This window comes from Lycorma delicatula, chromosome 4, assembly GCF_047948215.1.
Source record: "Lycorma delicatula isolate Av1 chromosome 4, ASM4794821v1, whole genome shotgun sequence".
In the NCBI taxonomy this organism is placed as follows: Eukaryota; Metazoa; Arthropoda; class Insecta; order Hemiptera; family Fulgoridae; genus Lycorma; species Lycorma delicatula.
This window is the reverse complement of record NC_134458.1, coordinates 191,504,887-191,523,272: the sequence shown is the minus strand read 5'-3', so window position 1 is coordinate 191,523,272 and position 18,386 is coordinate 191,504,887. Positions and strand designations below refer to the sequence as shown.

Below are 18,386 nucleotides of genomic sequence, written 5' to 3'. Positions count from 1 at the left end.
TAAAAAAAACATTACAAATTTATGATTTATGTAAAACCTTTACATAGTAACACAATTTCAATGGCATATTGGAGATCAGCACCCAAATTATAGTGAGGAAAGTTGTGTAACATGTTAGATACAAATTTTGCGTCTACAGTGTTATTTCAATGTTTGACAATATGTTTAAATTTAAACAATGTTTTATTTAAATTTAATTATTTAAAACAAATAATTTTTATTAACTATTTTACATCTGCAATGATATTAGATTATACGAATTAATTACATTTTTAATAAATAGAAGCAAAGTATATAATGCGCTAACGTCAATCTGCTATGCGTAATCTAATTATATGTTCATTCATTTAATACTGGTAAAAGAGTAGTCGATGAAACACATGATGTTACTGTTCCCAACTGTGAGGTACATTTCACGAATAATTTTCTTTGACCTAGCAGAAGTTTTATCTTCAGTTATTGAATTACATAATCTGTCACAATCACAATGTAGTGATGCATATAAAGAACAAAAGAGGTAAGAGGTACAATTGCTTTCTATTTCATTAAGAATAATGATTTTCATACACGACCAGTTCTAATGGTGAACGGAGTGAAGGTGTTGCTTGTAGAGCTGAAAGATTTTCTGCGTTTTAGTGGGCTTGGCCTACTCTGTGAAGAAGATGATAGGCAATTGTTTCAGTCATCACTTTCCTTACTAAGCTCAACATGAAATGCTTTTTTCTTGAGAATGCCGATGCTATTTTGTGGGACATGCATCTCGTATCTTGTCGCATTCAATCATTTACGGCAAATGACGTATAAAAATGATTGTAATTATTTTATTGATTTATTTTTTCAAAGTACAATTTCTTCCTAAGTAACTAGAAATAAAAAAAAAATTATCATAACAGCTCCAGTTCCTCTATCGTTTTTTAAAATAAATATTTAAATATCAATCGGGTTTAAGATAATTCTTGATTACAAATCAATGTTCAGCTGTTCTTCATGATTTTCTGGCACCATGACTATGTCACTCATAATATTAGTATAAACATGAGATTATAATCTACAGATTTTAGTTTAACTGTAAGTTTGCTCACAAAAAATGAATTGCAAATCACATCTCACAGTTGGAAACAGCAATATCATCATGTCTTTCATCAATTGCTCCTTTACCAGCACTAAATAGAATGAAGAAGTGGTTGAACAAGTCATTACATTGTAAATTCCTGATCTGTGACTTCTGTGCTATACAAGTGATACCATATAAAGTTATTTCTTTAGATATATGATGGCACTATACAACCAGTCAATGTGATGAACAAAGTGAAAGGACCAATTTCAGGGCTGAATATCAGCGATATTTTAGTCAGCTTCATGCTGGTATGCAATAATTTTTGTGGGAAAGGCATCAGGAAAACCATTAAAATATCCATTTTCCTCAGAAAGCCTAACTATTGATGTTCAGTTTTTATTAAGATTGGCTCAGCGTTTTTTTTTGGAAATAGATATGTGTCATGTCAGGTTGTCTGTTGAGTTATGACTCCTTCAGAGACATAAAAATATTAATTATTGTGAACTAGATTCCTTGATTGGAATCCCTTATTCCTCAAATAGATTCCATGGATATCGATTACATCTTTGAGCTTTGTCTTTGATAAAATTCTGGATTTATCTCTTAGGCTGAGGCAATTTCTTAATGGCCCCTTAACAGAGTGATAACTGTCTGCTTATGTGACTTATATCGCAGGCAAATTATTATATTAAAAAGCACAGCAGACTAAACTTAGATGTCATGATGAATTAATTTACACTTATTATAATTTAATTCACCAAATTTCTTCATTATCAAAAAGGATCCTGAAAATACTCTGTTAACACAAAAGAGAACAATTCCTATCAGCTATTATATTATTATATATCTCATAAGTGATTCACAGTAAAGCTTTAATTACAATTGTCAAAACAAACAAAAATTTTCTGTCTTGTATTCACAAATAATTCTATTGTTTATCCTTTGTAAAATGGAATAACAGCAAAAAAAAAAAAAAAAAAATGAATGAAAAATTAATGGATTTTTAGAGTAGTATTAACAAAAAAATCATTAATATTAAAATGAAATATATATAAAGTTACTACTCACAGTTTTTTTTTTTGTTTAAACCATATATAAATGGATTTATTATTATTATTAGTCCATGTTTAAACTGTTCGTAACAGGTACATCTCTGAAATTATTTTGTTGTTGATAATTACCGTATTAACTTTCAAACAATAATCTCCATAATAAAAAAAAATATTAATTTATTATAGTAGCCATTATCAGTAAACATGTTTCATATGACTTATACAAGAATTTTTTATTTGACAAATACATAATTTTATTAAATCTGAAACAAAAAAAAAAAAAAAATAAATATAAGAAACATACAAATAAACGCCCAAAAGAATTTATCTTGATAGAATTAGATAAAGCATCAATCCAGAAATAAAACTACCACAAGTTAAATTTGATAATACTTTTCTTTATTCTGTTCAGCCTCTGGGAATTACAGTTTAGGTATTACTTCAAAGGATGAATGAGGATGATATGTATGAATGTAAATGAAGTGTCTTGTACAGCTTCAGGTTGACCATTCTTGAGATGTGTGGTTAATTGAAATCCAACCACCACAGAACACCAGTATCCACGATATAGTATTCAAATCCGTATAAAAGTAACTGCCTTTACTAGAATTTTAACCTCAGAACTATTGACTTTGAAATCAGCTGATTTTCAATGACAAGTTCATCACTAGACCAATCCAGTGGGTTGAAATTTGATAATATAAAATTAAAACTTCTTATTTAATAGAAGAATTAACACATTGTTTTTTAAAGAAAATAATATATGACAAAACAAGCACTGAGGCCTTATAAATAAAAAATAAATTAACTCTTCCATTCAAAATATTTTAATTTTAACTAACTCTGCAGTCTCTTAACGCCAAATTATTACATTTTAATCTAAGTATTAAACATCCTTTCAGATGCCACAATAAACTAATATATATTTCTTTCAGTTGGGATGTCAGTTCTTTTAAATTATTAGGTAATTTGATTTTTTTTTTTGTTTCTTCAAAGATGGCATTGTTTATTAATTTATGTGGATCATAAGCTCTTTTGTTTTTAGGTTGGGATTGCTATCTAATATATATATATATATATATATATATATATACATATATATATATATATATACATATATTTTTAAACAATATATATTAATAAACAATGCCATCTTTGAAGAAACAAAAAAAAAATCAAATTACCTAATAATTTAAAAGAACTGACATCCCAACTGAAAGAAATAGCTGAAGAACTAGCCCCTACAAACCCAAGAAAAAAACACCAATGGTGGAATGAAGAATGTGAAAGCATTCAAAGATCGACACCGGGCTTGGATCAACCACCAAACCCAGAAAACTGAAGAATCTAACCGTGAATTCACCAAACAAAGGAAAATAACTCAGAAAATTATAAGAGGAACCAAACGACAAGCCCAAATAACTTGATTCAGCAAATAGAAGAAAGTTCCAAGAAAACTAACTCCCGAGACTATTATAAAATTTTTGGTCAGGCTCTTCAAAGATATGAACCACCCACCCTTATGCTGAGAGTAAAAAAGGAAATATGGCCCACACCAATAAAGAAAATGCTGAAATTTTGGCAGAAACCTTCAATAGACTCCTCAACTGTGACGACTCCCCAGAGCTTTTTGAGATTGACACTGAAACTCCAGTTAAAACTTCACCGGTAAATATCAACCCGCCAACAATTCAAGAAGTTCTCGCAGCCTTAAATGAAATAAAAAACTACAAAGCAAGCGGAAAAGACCAGCTTTTCGCAGAACTCTGGAAACATTCATCAGTTTATTCAGTCAAAACTTCCCTACATCTATGCCTCGTGAAAATATGGAACGAAGAAAAACTTCCAGAACACTGGACCACAGCCCTCATTCATCCATTACATAAAAAAGGGGATAAAACTAATCCAGAAAACTACAGAGGCATATCTCTCCTGGATTGCACATACAAAATCCTGTCGAGAATCATATACAACCGATGCAAAGACCAACTTGAACTGGAACTTGGGGAATACCAAGGGGGATTTAGGCCATGGAGAGATTGCCCGGAGCAAATAATATCCCTAAAACTTATGATGGACTTATATAAAAGACGGAAAAAACAACTAATAATCACCTTCGTCGACTTTAAAAGAGCCTATGATTGTATACACCGACCATCCATGCTGAATATTCTGAGAAACCTGGGCCTTCACCCTAAACTCGTAAACATGATAAAATTAACTTTAACCAATACCCAGTCCAGAGTGAAATTCAGAGGTGAACTCTCTCAACCCTTCTACATAAAAACTGGATTGAGGCAAGGAGACGGCCTCTCACCACTCCTTTTTAACTGTGCCCTCGAATTTGTCATGAGAAAATGGTATGAAATAAATCCCAAAAATATAAAAATGGGTACTAAGAAAAACTCCATCGCACTAAATCGCCTGGGATTTGAAGATGACCTCGCTCTTTTAGCAAATAATATTCAAGAAGCCAAAACACAAATCATGAGCCTTCAAAACCTAGCACCAAATATAGGGCTTCATATCTCTTTCGAAAAAACTGAACTAATGGCCATAGATCCTCTGGTAATAGAGCACATTACGGTAAACAATCAGAAAATTAAATTAGTAAAACAATTTAAATATCTAGGGGAAATAATAACTTATAATTTAAATGAAAAAGTGACATGGCAAAACAGGACAAATAAAATGATTAAATCCCAAAAATTAACTCTGTCAACATATAACAAAAAATGCCTTTCTGCTAAAACAAAACTTAAACATTATAAAACTGTAGTACAGGCAGTAGTCACCTACGGAAGCGAGACCCTTTTCAAAATCACTCAGAAAAACCGAATTGAAAAAATTCTGAAAATAGAGAGGAGAATTGTCAGAACGTGTATCAATAAAAAACACCAAAAAGAAGGCCAATGGTGGATTGTGCCAAATGAGGTGGTGTATCGAGAAATAGAGCCTGTTACTGATACTATGCGGAAAAAAATAATCTCTTTCTTCGGTCATCTTATAAGGACAACGGAAACATGACTGTCAAGAAATATCATTGAAAAGCTTTGGTTCCAAAAGCTAGAAGTAGGATGGATCAAAGAAATTAGAGAAGATATGAAAGAATTGGGAATTTCCCTGACTGACCTACAGAATAAAACTGGAAAAATTACAAAGCTAAAAGACAAAAGCATTAGATTTAAACAAAAGACAGACAAACGACAAAATACAACGAAGAGGGTGTTTACGGATGAAGAAGAGAAAGCAAGATCTAAACGGATGAAGAAATACTGGGCAGCTCAGAAGAGTAAAATAACACGCTTTTCTCAGAAAAGATCCAACTAAAATTGACTTAAGTGGTCCCATGTTGGCCGTAAAAGCATAATAATAATAATAATAATAATAATAATAATAATAATTAGATAGCAAATGCACGTTGCGCACCACTCCAAGGATCCATGACAACTAAATGGTAGGTTAGGTTAGAGAGGCTGGCGCCATTTATCAAGTGGTACCAATCGCCTACCAACACAACTTTCAAAATATTTTCTTTGAATCGCTCTGTATTTAAATTAAAAAAAAGGAGATGAAGTCTAAGATCCAAATATTTCATTAATGAAAATTTTATTTTCTATAATTGTGGAACCAATGAAAATAAGTACCACTTATATCATTGAGAAGCTCTCAATGAGGATTTATTATTGCGGTTGAGAAAAAGCCCAAAATCCAAATTTATTTGGATTTTGGACTTTTTTTGTATACTTTTGGTCCAGTCAATTGCAGTGAATAGGGGAGTTGCACAACTAGATGTTACAACAGTCCTAAATACAAAATTTCAACATTGGTATGGTTAATCGTTTTCAAGTTATGGGAGATACATATGTACAAACGTCATGCCAAAACTAGTCAAAATGGATATTTCCCTTGAAATCTGAAAAGCGAAATATTTTGTGATCAAAGTACTTTCTTGTACGCTGTACAAAGAAGTAAAAATGTATATTTCTCTGAGGAAGTGTGCAAAAATTATTACTCTAAAGATCACATTTCTATGGGAGTGAAAGATATCACTTCTGCAGTTGGTGTGGAAAATGAAGTATATAAAGAATTCTGACACCATTCAAAGAATTTGGATCATCATTTCCAAAAAGGGTAGGAAAATGCAGGCGCAAACAGTCTCCAAGAACTTATAAAATTCTAGTAAGAAATAGTGAATTTAATCCAAGGAAAACAAGCTCAAATCTTAGAAGAGATTTATTGGCAACTGGTTTTGATGTTAGTAGTTCAACTGTACGCTGTAGACTTCTGGAAGCCAGCCAGAAGGCAAGTAGACCAATGAAAAAAATAATTTTTAACTTCTAGGATGGAGAAAATAATGAACTTATGACGACCGGAAGAAGTTATTTTTTAGTGATGAACTTAATTATTTGTGCAAGGTTACAAAGCAAATGTCATGAGCTGAGGTAACAGTGAAACTTTGAGTACATCCAACAAACTGTAAAACACCATATCAAACAGATATTTTGGGATATTTTTGTAACAAATGAAAGTAGAAGTTTAGTTCCTGTTCAAGGTATAATGAATTCAACCAAGTACATAGAAATATTATGAAGTAGAATTGTTCCATTTATGCAAACGTTTGACAGGACATTTCAACATGACTTAGCGCCTTATCATAATTCAAAATCGGTCAAGACTTTCTTGCTGTAAAATCAAATTAATGCCCTTGATCAGCCTGGAAATTCATCAGATTTAAATCCTATTGAGAACATGTGGAATATTTTAAAGAGATGTTTAGGTAAGATGGACTGACAAAAGAACGCATAATAACGAATGCTATAAAAGTGTGGTTTCACGATGATGATGTCAAGAATATGTACACTAATCTAATGGAGTTGATTTTAAAATGTCTTCAAGAGATCATTTCTGCTAAAGGAGTACATACTTCATACTAATACACGTATTTATCAGTGCATATAAAGGCATAGAATGAATAAAAGCTTTTTTTTTTTTTGAAAAAGAGTATATTTTTACCTTCTCCCAATTAATTTTCACAGTACTTTGGTACTGAGACATCACATTTCTAATTTCAAGCATAAGAGAGATAAGGATATACATGGAAGAAAGCCAGTGTACTATACATTGATCTCTAAACAGAATTTAATCACTAGTTTTGAAAATCAGGAACGCATTATTATCATCACCATCATCGCTGCCAAATAAAGATTATAAGTATAAAAAAGATTAGAAAATAATAGGGATTGAAACATCCTTGTCGGACTCTCTTTTATTACAGCTTCTTTCTTATGTTCAATTATTATTGTTGCGGTTTGGTTCCTATAAATATTAGTGATTGTTCTTCCATCTCTATGCTTGAACCCTAAATTTTTAAAAATGTTGAACATTTTATTCCAGTCTATGTTATCAAATGCCTTTTCTAAGTATATAAAATCTATACATGTTATTTACTATCATTTGACACAACTTATAATGATTTTATCTAGTAATATATTCTGTAGCTTCAAAAGAAAACAGGTGTTCATTAATAACAGTGAACAAGAAATTTCATAAACACAATGTAATAAACAAGAATCGATGAGAAACATTCAGCGTAATACTGATTCCAACATACACAACCTACTTAAAAATAGAAGACTGAACATTTCTAATAGTATAGTAATTTGTTGGAATAAAATACTTAATTTCTAAAATACTTTTAAATAAATATTTAGTACTGTTTAATATTTTTTTACAATCATCCCTCATAAGATTTATGATGATTGTGTTTTGCCTTGAAATATTTTAGTAAAAAAACATAGTTCTAATACATTTATTAGCACATCCTAAAATATCTTTTAGGATGATTTTGGTATTATATTGTTTTACTTCATTTCATAGGCTATGACTATTGCACAAATCTGCTGTATAGTAACTGTGCACCACAATTGCTGTACTACAATTATTAAAGAGGCGATAAAAAATTTTGTTATAATCATTCCCTTTATATGATTTGTTACTTAAAGTCATCACCTACTACATAGTCCGAATCTCGCTTGGTGAATTGAAAGAAGCGGTGAAGAAGTCACCAAAGAGACTGCTGGCAAAGAAAAATGATGATGATAACTTAAAGCTAGTGAATTTTCCACAGAAAGTTCAGTTAAAATATTTTCGTATTAAAAACTGTTATAGTTAAATGATTTTTAATGTTAGGGTAGTTTTTTTGTATTAAACTCGTTGGTAATAACCTTAAAACTATTTCGAGACTAACGTTTTTGAGTTACTGGTTAAGAAATGTTACATAGTCAATTGTTAAAATAAAAGTAGTTTTGATCCAAGGTTTAAAAAGTGTTTTCTCATGTAGCCTATAATTTCACATACTGTTTACTATGCTCATGCTCCATGGCGCGATTGGTAGCGTAACATCGCGGTCAGGCATGGAATTTTTACACGCCACAAAATTACTGTTTCTTCTCATCATATGAAAAAATATGGGGGTCCTGGAGGCTATAAAAAACCTGATTTCAGAATGCATAGCTTGTATTCAATAAAAGAAATTATAGCGAAAACAAAGTCGTTGAATGTATTTAGCAGTTTGGTAATGTTTCCTGCGGGATATTTATTATAAATCTGTTTCATTTGTAGTATTTAATTTCTTTTAAAAAGTATTTTATTATTTAGCATGCTTCAGTAATTTTTTAAGTTAGTTCTAGCGTGTTGGTATTATTCTGAGTCGATGAATGTTTGTAATGTGAGGTTACGTTGCTTACGGTCTAAGCGGTTGGATACTTTGTCTTTTTACGATTATTTTTGTTGGTTTTTTTCTGAAAATAATATTGATCGTTGTAAGTACTTCTGCTTTTTACTTACTGTATTCTAAACTAAGTTTTATAATTGTAGCATTGCTACATTTTTATCTTGTAAGTTTCACTTTCAGGGGCTAGTTCAAAGTTTTTATTTTGCAGTTACAAAGTAGTCTAAATTCAGTGCTCTTATGTGAAAATAAAATTTTTCTTAATAAATTTCTTAATATTTTTTTGTCGTGGTTTAACATTGTCAACCAGAACTTGCGATTATATATCAGTACAACACGTAAAATATGTTTCCTATCTTTACTTTATGTGTCAAATGTTAGATTATGTTTCGTTTTTAGTAAGTGCAATTTATCATACATCAGTGACCTGTAGATTAATTACAGGTCTATTTGGATGCTATCAAAGTAAGTCAGTCGTAATTCGGTGCTAGATATTGAGAAAAACTGTTCTAGGTCTCGTCACCAGGAAATCTGGTTCTAGGTTTGAAAAGTGTAGTATAACATTTTCCCCCCATATCTGAAATACGGTTATTCACTCTCCATTTATTTTCCTCCCGAAATATGGGAAAAATATTTTTGAAATTCATAGACAGTGACTTTACATTTAAAAAAATTTTTAAACAGTTTATGTTGTCGTAAAATACCAAAACGTTGAAACAAATGCAATTCAAACTTATTCACAGGAAGATCAGTAATGATTCTTTATAGTAGTTACAATAACGGTACAGCACTGCTCAGATAACTATGATGTACCAATGTCATTTAAAAAATTAATCTCAAACAGCATGTGCAGTACAATATTATATAATCAGATAAGTATAAACATGCTTGCTAAATTGTAGTGTAATAATTATAATTGAGTACTTACTTATGTATTAGCCCGTCGACCAGTAAATTTCAAAGTTTTGGGTCATCTGATGTAACCATTATATTACCATTTTCATAACCATTTATATTTATTTATTTTATAAACATAATTTAATCAATCTTAACCTACACTTGCTTCACTCGCTAACCTTGACTAATTAATACAGTAATGTTTTGAGTATTTAAATAATAAATTCAGTAATTATAACAGTCATTTAAATAATTAAAACATTCTGTTAAGTAGTCGAGTTAAGCGAGTTCAGATTAAGTTTGGTAATTTATGTCTATCATTTTTAGCCGCAAACTTTTGGGTTATCGTTAATATTCTTATATTGGTAATTGCTATATGCTTGCTAAACTTTCACAGTAATGTTTTGAGTATTTATAAAAAATAAATTATTGCAATTCAATTATTTATTATTTAAATAATCAATACATTACTGTTAATTATTCAAGGTTAGCAAACATTGGTTAAGTTTGATTAATTTATATCTATAATGATTAACAATAATGCTTATATTTTTATATGTAAAATATGTTAATGATCCCGAACTTTGAAGTATTTTCAAAGTTACAGGATCATTATGGTTGTGGTCAACGGGCTAGTACATAAATACCTATAATTGCACCAACCTTTTGGGGGAGGGGGACTACTACCTTTAACTTAGATAGGGATAAATGTGAATTAGAGTTACAGATTTTATTAATACAGTTTTTATACGTGCAGGAATAAATGTAATGTAAATTGTGGTTAAATTAGGTTCAACTGCCCAGTGGTTGTGGGAGGAATAATAGAGGATGACAATGATTTTTGTCATAATATAACTTGATTTAAAAATATATATGTTGTGTATTACATTTTATATATGAAGGGTATAGGGGTAAAAGAAGGAATGTCATTTTTTATATTTTCTAAGGAAAAAAAAATTCTTTTGGTTATAGTAAAGTATTTTCTTGACTTGTCTTTTTAAAGAAATATTATATATTATAAAGAAGATCCCTGTACAAGTTTATACGAGATCTGGTGGAATGGTATGCCTTGAGTTCATTTTTAAGGGCAACAGGTGCTCAGCCAACCATGTTAATTTGAATCGATAACTGTTTTGGTTTCGCCTGGCAGCTGAGGAGTTGTGCGTTTACAGGGAGGTCCAGTTAAATGAACACCTGATGTTTGACTGTCCCGCTCTTGGGGGAGGGGGGGAGTGACTCTGGAACTTAGAGGTCAAGGGGAAAATTGGCCACTCACAAGCGACGAGTCAATTTGGCAAGAGCCGCATTGTCGGACTGTGTGGGAGTTCCTTGATATGATTGCTTTGTTCAACCAACATCAGTAGTTTATTTAGAGGAAAGACTCCTACTGTACTGCTGCGGGAAGCTAACCTAGAGATAAATGGCTGACCACCAGGCAATTAAGGCTCCAAGTGGTTTAATATGGTGGACAGGTACTTGCTGGCATTCAGCAACCTAGGCGTGGCAGAGAATTGCTGTCTAGATGAAATAAATTTTAATTTATTTTTAGTTATTTTATAATTTTATTTAAAATTTTTAGCTATTTTTAAAATTAATATTTTTAGTTGTTGACGGGGTGCGCCTACTCATTTTAGTAAATATATGCGACATGTAAGCCGGTGGTGTATGGCACTGTGCTTAGTCCCCTCACGCTGTTAGGTAAGCTCTAGGAGCTATTTAGGTCACTGGTTGCTAAACTGTTTCGAGGCTCAGTAGCCGATTGTGGTACAGACAGTTGGTCTTATGCTTTAGGTTGACCGAATGGGGTGGTGGCGGGAGAAATGTCAAGCCAACCTTGGGCATCCAAAAGACGGTCAACATGACTTTTCCTGCTGATGCTTGCGTTGTGAATTTCTTTTGGACAGGTGAGCTGGTGTGTTTTCCATTCCGTGCTTTGTCTTTTGGATTCCGGTTAATAATGGTGAACCCAAATTTCATCACACATTAAAATCTTGTTTAGAAATGGGTCACCTTTCCTTTCATTGTGTTCTTTCAAGTCTGAACACACTTTGAGTATTGTTTCCTTGTGTTGTTGCCTTAACTCTTTTGCGACCTACCTTGCACTTGTTTTGCTGTACTTGAGCTTGTTATTGATAACGATATGATCTGTGCCAACACTTACTGCAACTGTTTATGCTATATGTTCAACTGTAGTACGTTGGTCTTCACAAATAATGTTGTCATTGCGGGTTTCAAGTGAAGGAGTTGACACTTCAACTGGCCGGCCTGGACATTGCTCGTGAGTCACTGAGGTTTGACTGTTTTTTATTTGTTCTACCAACTTATAAAAATGTCTGCGGTTCAAATAACTTTCATTGTACTGTAAAATTATTTGGGAAAAGATTTTAGCCGGTTTTTCACCTTAAAAAAGCAAAAAAACAGATCGCTGAACGTTGTTCAACTAATGTGGAAACTTCAAGCGGACACGTCACTGTTAAATGCAACATTGAGGTTTTAATCAAAACGATTTTTATCCGTCAGTTGTTTTCTCAGCTCATCCCAGTGATGACAACCTAAAGTCACTAAGTACAAAACTCCTCCTAAAAACTTTTCATTTCTACATCAATTTGTCTCTTTAAGTGTTGAATGTCCCCTGTATATGTATAATTAGTTAGGTCCCTGAAGATAGAAATTAAAATTTATTCAAATATTTGTTGGTAAGCAGATTTATAATTTATATTTATAATTTTATATATACTATATATACCAACAATACAATATATTTAAGAAAATATATAAAAATACAATATATTTAAGAGAGCATTAAAAGATTTAAATGGCAGAAAGGCTTCTGGAATAGACGGAATACCTGTAGAATTACTGCGCAGTGCAGGTGAGGAAGCGATTGATAGATTATATAAACTGGTGTGTAATATTTATGAAAAAGGGGAATTTCCGTCAGACTTCAAAAAAAAGTGTTAAAGTCATGATACCAAAGAAAGCAGGGGCAGGTAAATGTGAAGAATACAGAACAATTAGTTTAACTAGTCATGCATCAAAAATCTTAACTAGAATTCTATACAGAAGAATTGAGAGTAGAGTGGAGGAAGTGTTAGGAGAAGACCAATTTGGTTTCAGGAAAAGTATAGGGACAAGGGAAGCAATTTTAGGCCTCAGATTAATAGTAGAAGGAAGATTAAAGAATAACAAACCGACATACTTGGCGTTTATAGACCTAGAAAAGGCATTCGATAGCGTAGACTGGAATAAAATGTTCAGCATTTTAAAAAAATTAGGGTTCAAATACAGAGATAGAAGAACAATTGCTAACATGTACAGGAACCAAACAGCAACAGTAATAATCGAAGAACATAAGAAAGAAGCCGTAATAAGAAAGTGAGTCCGACAAGGATGTTCCCTATCTCCGTTACTTTTTAATCTTTACATGGAACTAGCAGTTAATGATGTTAAAGAACAATTTAGATTCGGAGTAACAGTACAAGGTGAAAAGATAAAGATGCTACGATTTGCTGATGATATAGTAATTCTAGCCGAGAGTAAAAAGGATTTAGAAGAAACAATGAACGGCATAGATGAAGTCCTACGCAAGAACTATCGCATGAAAATAAACAAGAAGAAAACAAAAGTAATGAAATGTAGTAGAAATAACAAAGATGGACCACTGAATGTGAAAATAGGGGGAGAAAAGATTATGGAGGTAGAAGAATTTTGTTATTTGGGAAGTAGAATTACTAAAGATGGACGAAGCAGGAGCGATATAAAATGCCGAATACCAAAAGCGAAACGAGCCTTCAGTAAGAAATATAATTTTTTTACATCAAAAATTAATTTAAATGCCAGGAAAAGATTTTTGAAAGTGTATGTTTGGACCGTCGCTTTATATGGAAGTGAAACTTGGACAATCGGAGTATCTGAGAAGAAAAGATTAGAAGCTTTTGAAATGCGGTGCTATAGGAGAATGTTAAAAATCAGATGGGTGGATAAAGTGACAAATGAAGAGGTGTTGCGGCAAATAGATGAAGAAAGAAGCATTTGTAAAAATATAGTTAAAAGAAGAGACAGACTTATAGGCCACATACTAAGGCATCCTGGAATAGTCGCTTTGATATTGGATGGACAGGTAGAAGGGAAAAATTGTGTAGGCAGGCCACGTTTGGAATATGTAAAACAAATTGTTAGGGTTGTAGGATGTAGAGGGTATACTGAAATGAAACGACTAGCACTAGATAGGGAATCTTGGAGAGCTGCATCAAACTAGTCAAATGACTGAAGACAAAAAAAAAAATTTTAATTAAATTCCGTGTGGCAAGAAAGTCCTAGAATTTTGTTGGATTTTTTTTTCCATTTTTAACAGGCGCGGTGAGTTGGTTGCCGGTCCAATGTCTTTAACGTACTTGTTACATGTTCCACATGTATTAAACTCTGGGTACCAAAAACTTATTTTTTTTTTATATTGTTCTGTATGATTCGTATGACATCTTAATATTCTTATTTTCACTTTGAACATTATGAATAATTTTGCTAATGCTCGGTTTTGAGGCAGGTATATTATTTTTTTGCTGTCCTTTATGTTATAATGGTTGTTTGCGTCACCCTTTAAATGATGTGATATTGTTTTTAATCTTAGCTAATGTTTCATTAAAAATTTTTAATGATTTAGTTCTATGAATTCTTTGCATATATCTTTAGGAGATAATCCAACATTTCTAAGAGATTTTTGTATATATTCAGCTTTTATCTTGGTAATCCAATGAAAAGAAAAAAATGCTTTAAAATAGACAGATCTCTTCAGTAACATTATTTCTATCGATTCTTACAGTATACTTAAATGTACAGTTATGCGATTTTGTACTTACTGTAGGATTTCTATATCTACTTGCTGCAAATCACAAACACATATTAAGGAAGCTAAGCTAAGTACTTTTTTCATGTTTGACACTCATTTCATTAAATTTAGGAGTGTAATGAAATTCTTCTCAAGGTCTGTAATATTTTAAAAACATTAACCTTTAACACAAGCAGTCATCACCTAACTCGTGCGACTGAACTCTTCTTTCTTTTTTTGTTTAGCCTCTGGAACCACCGTAAAGTATTACGTCAGAGGATGATATGTATGAGTGTAAATGAAGTATAGTCTTGTACAGGTCTCAGGTCCACGATTCCTGAGATGTGTAGTTAATTGAAACCCAACCACCAAAGAACACCAATCTAGTATTCAAATCTGTATAAAAGTAACTGCCTTTACTAGGATTTGAACCTCAGTACTCTCAACTTCAAAATCAGCTGATTTGCGATGACTAGTTAACCACTAGACCAGCCTGTTCGGGGCTCTTAATCTTTTACCTACATCTGTGATTCTAGTTACTTGGTAGGAGTATTTGGATTTTTTTTTAATTACTAGTGTCTCGAATCATTTTAAAATAATAAAAAGAACACCAAACCATATTATTAACTTTATGATTAAACAACTAGAAACAAATTCGCATTGTTATTGTATTAATACAGGTTATTGCAGTAAAAAAGGTGGAAGCAAACACCTAATGTGATATTTTTTACCCAGTAAAACTGATATACCTGGTTTTCAGCCTGATCAACATATTTTCACAGTTATTTTTACTTCCTTGTATGAAGTAGAAAAATTATTGTGATTGTAAAAAATTTTGATTTCCGGGTTTCAATGAAAAAATATCCATTTTGACCGTCCCTGAATCCATTTTGACCTGTTTCGGCATGAAGTCTGTATGCATCCCACACACAGACTTTTGATTGCAATCGACTGAACAAAAAAAGCTCAAAATCCCCAACAAACTGGATTTGGACTTTTGCTTAACTGCAGTAATAAGTATTGAGAGCATTTAAACGATATAAGTGGTACTTATTTTCATCGGTTCCAGAGTTATAGTCAAATAAAATTTTAATTAATGAAATATTTGGATCGTACAAGGGAACGCACATCGATTTGAATCAGACTTCATCTCCTATCTTTAATTTAAATATATTGATTTATTAATAATTATTAACCTGTGACTGTAAAAAAAACTTTTACAATTAATAATTAAAAAATTACTATGAAAAAAATCATACGTTATTAGAAAAAAAAATTTTATGTACTTTTAAAAATGTAAAATATGTAATTTAATAGGCATTATTACATATGTGTGTATGTAGTGGATTTGGTGAAACATATGATTAATTAATATTAACTGAAAATTATAATTTAGAATCGTAGTATTTTTGGATTTTGTAATTTAATTTCCGTTTAATTTTATCTACGTTAAAGTTGACTGAAAAATAGACCCTTTCAAGAAGAACATATAGACTGAGGCATTCATGCCCGATCTTTAATAAATTGCATTGCAAATTTAGTTCATTACTCCTATGATATTGTCGGACAATATTCTCCCTAAGTCGGAGTTGAAAGCATCATTTCATTTATTTATTTTTTGTTGCTCATCATTTAATCGCTCTTTGCTTTGATATAATTCTTCTGATCTTAATTTGTGTTCATGTTCTCTAGTTTTAAAATATTCTATCTCTTTATATTCATCATCCTCTCATAATCTGTTTATTCTCTCCTTGTTAACGTTTTCTTGCTCTTTATATTTATCATCTTCTCTTAATCTTTTTATTCTTTCTTTGGTTTTAAGATTTTCTTCCTCTTCATATTCATTCATCTTTTTGATTTTTTGAGATATATTTTTTTATGTTATCTTTCTTTTCCTGTATGATTGATTCTTTTTCATTTTTGATTATTCACCAAATAATCCAATAATAAAAACTGAATATTTTACACCATAAAGTGGAAATTAATATTTATAACCGGTATACTAAGCAGAATAGTTTTAATTATAATTAAATTTTGTTTATACGACACCAGAAATAATACTGATCTAGTAATAAAGATAAATACAAGTAATAAAGTGACTTTCTACTCTATCCTAATATTTTCTGAATTAATAATTGTATAAATATTAGATGTTAATAATAACTTGTATTTCAGAAATTGTGTAACTGTCCACCTTATTAAAGAATTGGAGCATCATATCTTACTTTTAAATGAAATAAGTTTTAATTAATTGCGGCAAAAGAAGTATATATATAATTTAATAGGCGTACAAAGAAGTCATTTAGTGGCCACATCTGATTTTTTTTTCTACAACAAACCCTGCTATTGGTCTTCAAAAATATTGTTTATGATAGTACGTTGAAATATCCAGTAGATAAACGCAATAACTCAATTTCCAAAAGAAGAGACACTACTTGTTTTATTCCTGTACCTTTATATATATATATTTCATGAATTCGTTTAAAATTTTTAACTATATTTTAATTGTGTGTAATTTGTAAATTTCAATGCTGATGGTGTAATAAAAATTTGAAAGAGCTACAGTTATCTTGTTTTCATTCCAAATGTATCTGGTTTTTTTTTTGTCTTCAGTCATTTGACTGGTTTGATGCAGCTCTCCAAGATTCACTATCTAGTGCTAGTCGTTTCATTTCAGTATACCCTCTACATCCTACATCCCCAACAATTTGTTTTACATACTCCAAACGTGGCCTGCCTACACAATTTTTCCCTTCTACCTGTCCTTCCAATATTAAAGCGACTATTCCAGGATGTCTTAGTATGTGGCCTATAAGTCTGTCTCTTCTTTTAACTATCTTTTTCCAAATGCTTCTTTCTTCATCTATTTGCCGCAATACCTCTTCATTTGTCACTTTATCCACCCATCTGATTTTTAACATTCTCCTATAGCACCGCATTTCAAAAGCTTCTAATCTTTTCTTCTCAGATACTCCGATTGTCCAAGTTTCACTTCCATATAAAGCGCCACTCCAAACATACACTTTCAAAAATCTTTTCCTGACGTTTAAATTAATTTTTGATGTAAACAAATTATATTTCTTACTGAAGGCTCGTTTTGCTTGTGCTATTCGACATTTTATATCGCTCCTGCTTCGTCCATCTTTAGTAATTCTACTTCCCAAATAACAAAATTCTTGTACCTCCATAATCTTTTCTCCTCCTATTTTCACATTCAGTGGTCCATCTTTGTTATTTCTATTACATTTCATTACTTTTGTTTTGTTCTTGTTTATTTTCATGCGATAGTTCTTGCGTAGGACTTCATCTATGCCGTTCATTGTTTTTTCTAAATCCATTTACTCTCGGCTTGAATTACTATATCATCAGCAAATCGTGGCATCTTTATCTTTTCACCTTGTACTGTTACTCCGAATCTAAATTGTTCTTTAACATCATTAACTGCTAGTTCCATGTAAAGATTAAAAAGTAACTGAGATAGGGAACATCCTTGTCGGATTCCCTTTCTTATTACGGCTTCTTTCTTATGTTCTTCAATTATTACTGTTGCTGTTTGGTTCCTGTACATGTTAGCAATTGTTCTTCTATCTCTGTATTTGAACCCTAATTTTTTTAAAATGCTGAACATTTTATTCCAGTCTACGTTATCGAATGCCTTTTCTAGGTCTATAAACGCCAAGTATGTCGGTTTGTTTTTCTTTAATCTTCCTTCTACTATTAATCTGAGGCCTAAACTTGCTTCCCTTGTCCCTATACTTTTCCTAAAACCAAATTGGTCTTCTCCTAACACTTCTTCCACTCTCCTCTCAATTCTTCTGTATA

The 18,386-nt window shown here is 31.5% G+C and overlaps 1 protein-coding gene across 4 annotated transcripts in view; it reads left to right on the top strand.

Annotated features, from left to right (window-relative positions):
- The first annotated feature begins 8,339 nt into the window (after positions 1–8,339).
- The window catches only part of LOC142324169 (uncharacterized), a 28,450-nt gene continuing 18,403 nt past the window's right edge, over positions 8,340–18,386 (top strand). The window contains exon 1 of one of the 4 annotated variants that reach the window (XM_075364897.1): positions 8,340–8,686. In XM_075364897.1, the coding sequence (XP_075221012.1) occupies positions 8,570–8,686 (117 nt within the window). In that variant the 5' untranslated portion in view covers positions 8,340–8,569. The other 3 variants (XM_075364900.1, XM_075364898.1, XM_075364901.1) reach the window with 3 other exon arrangements.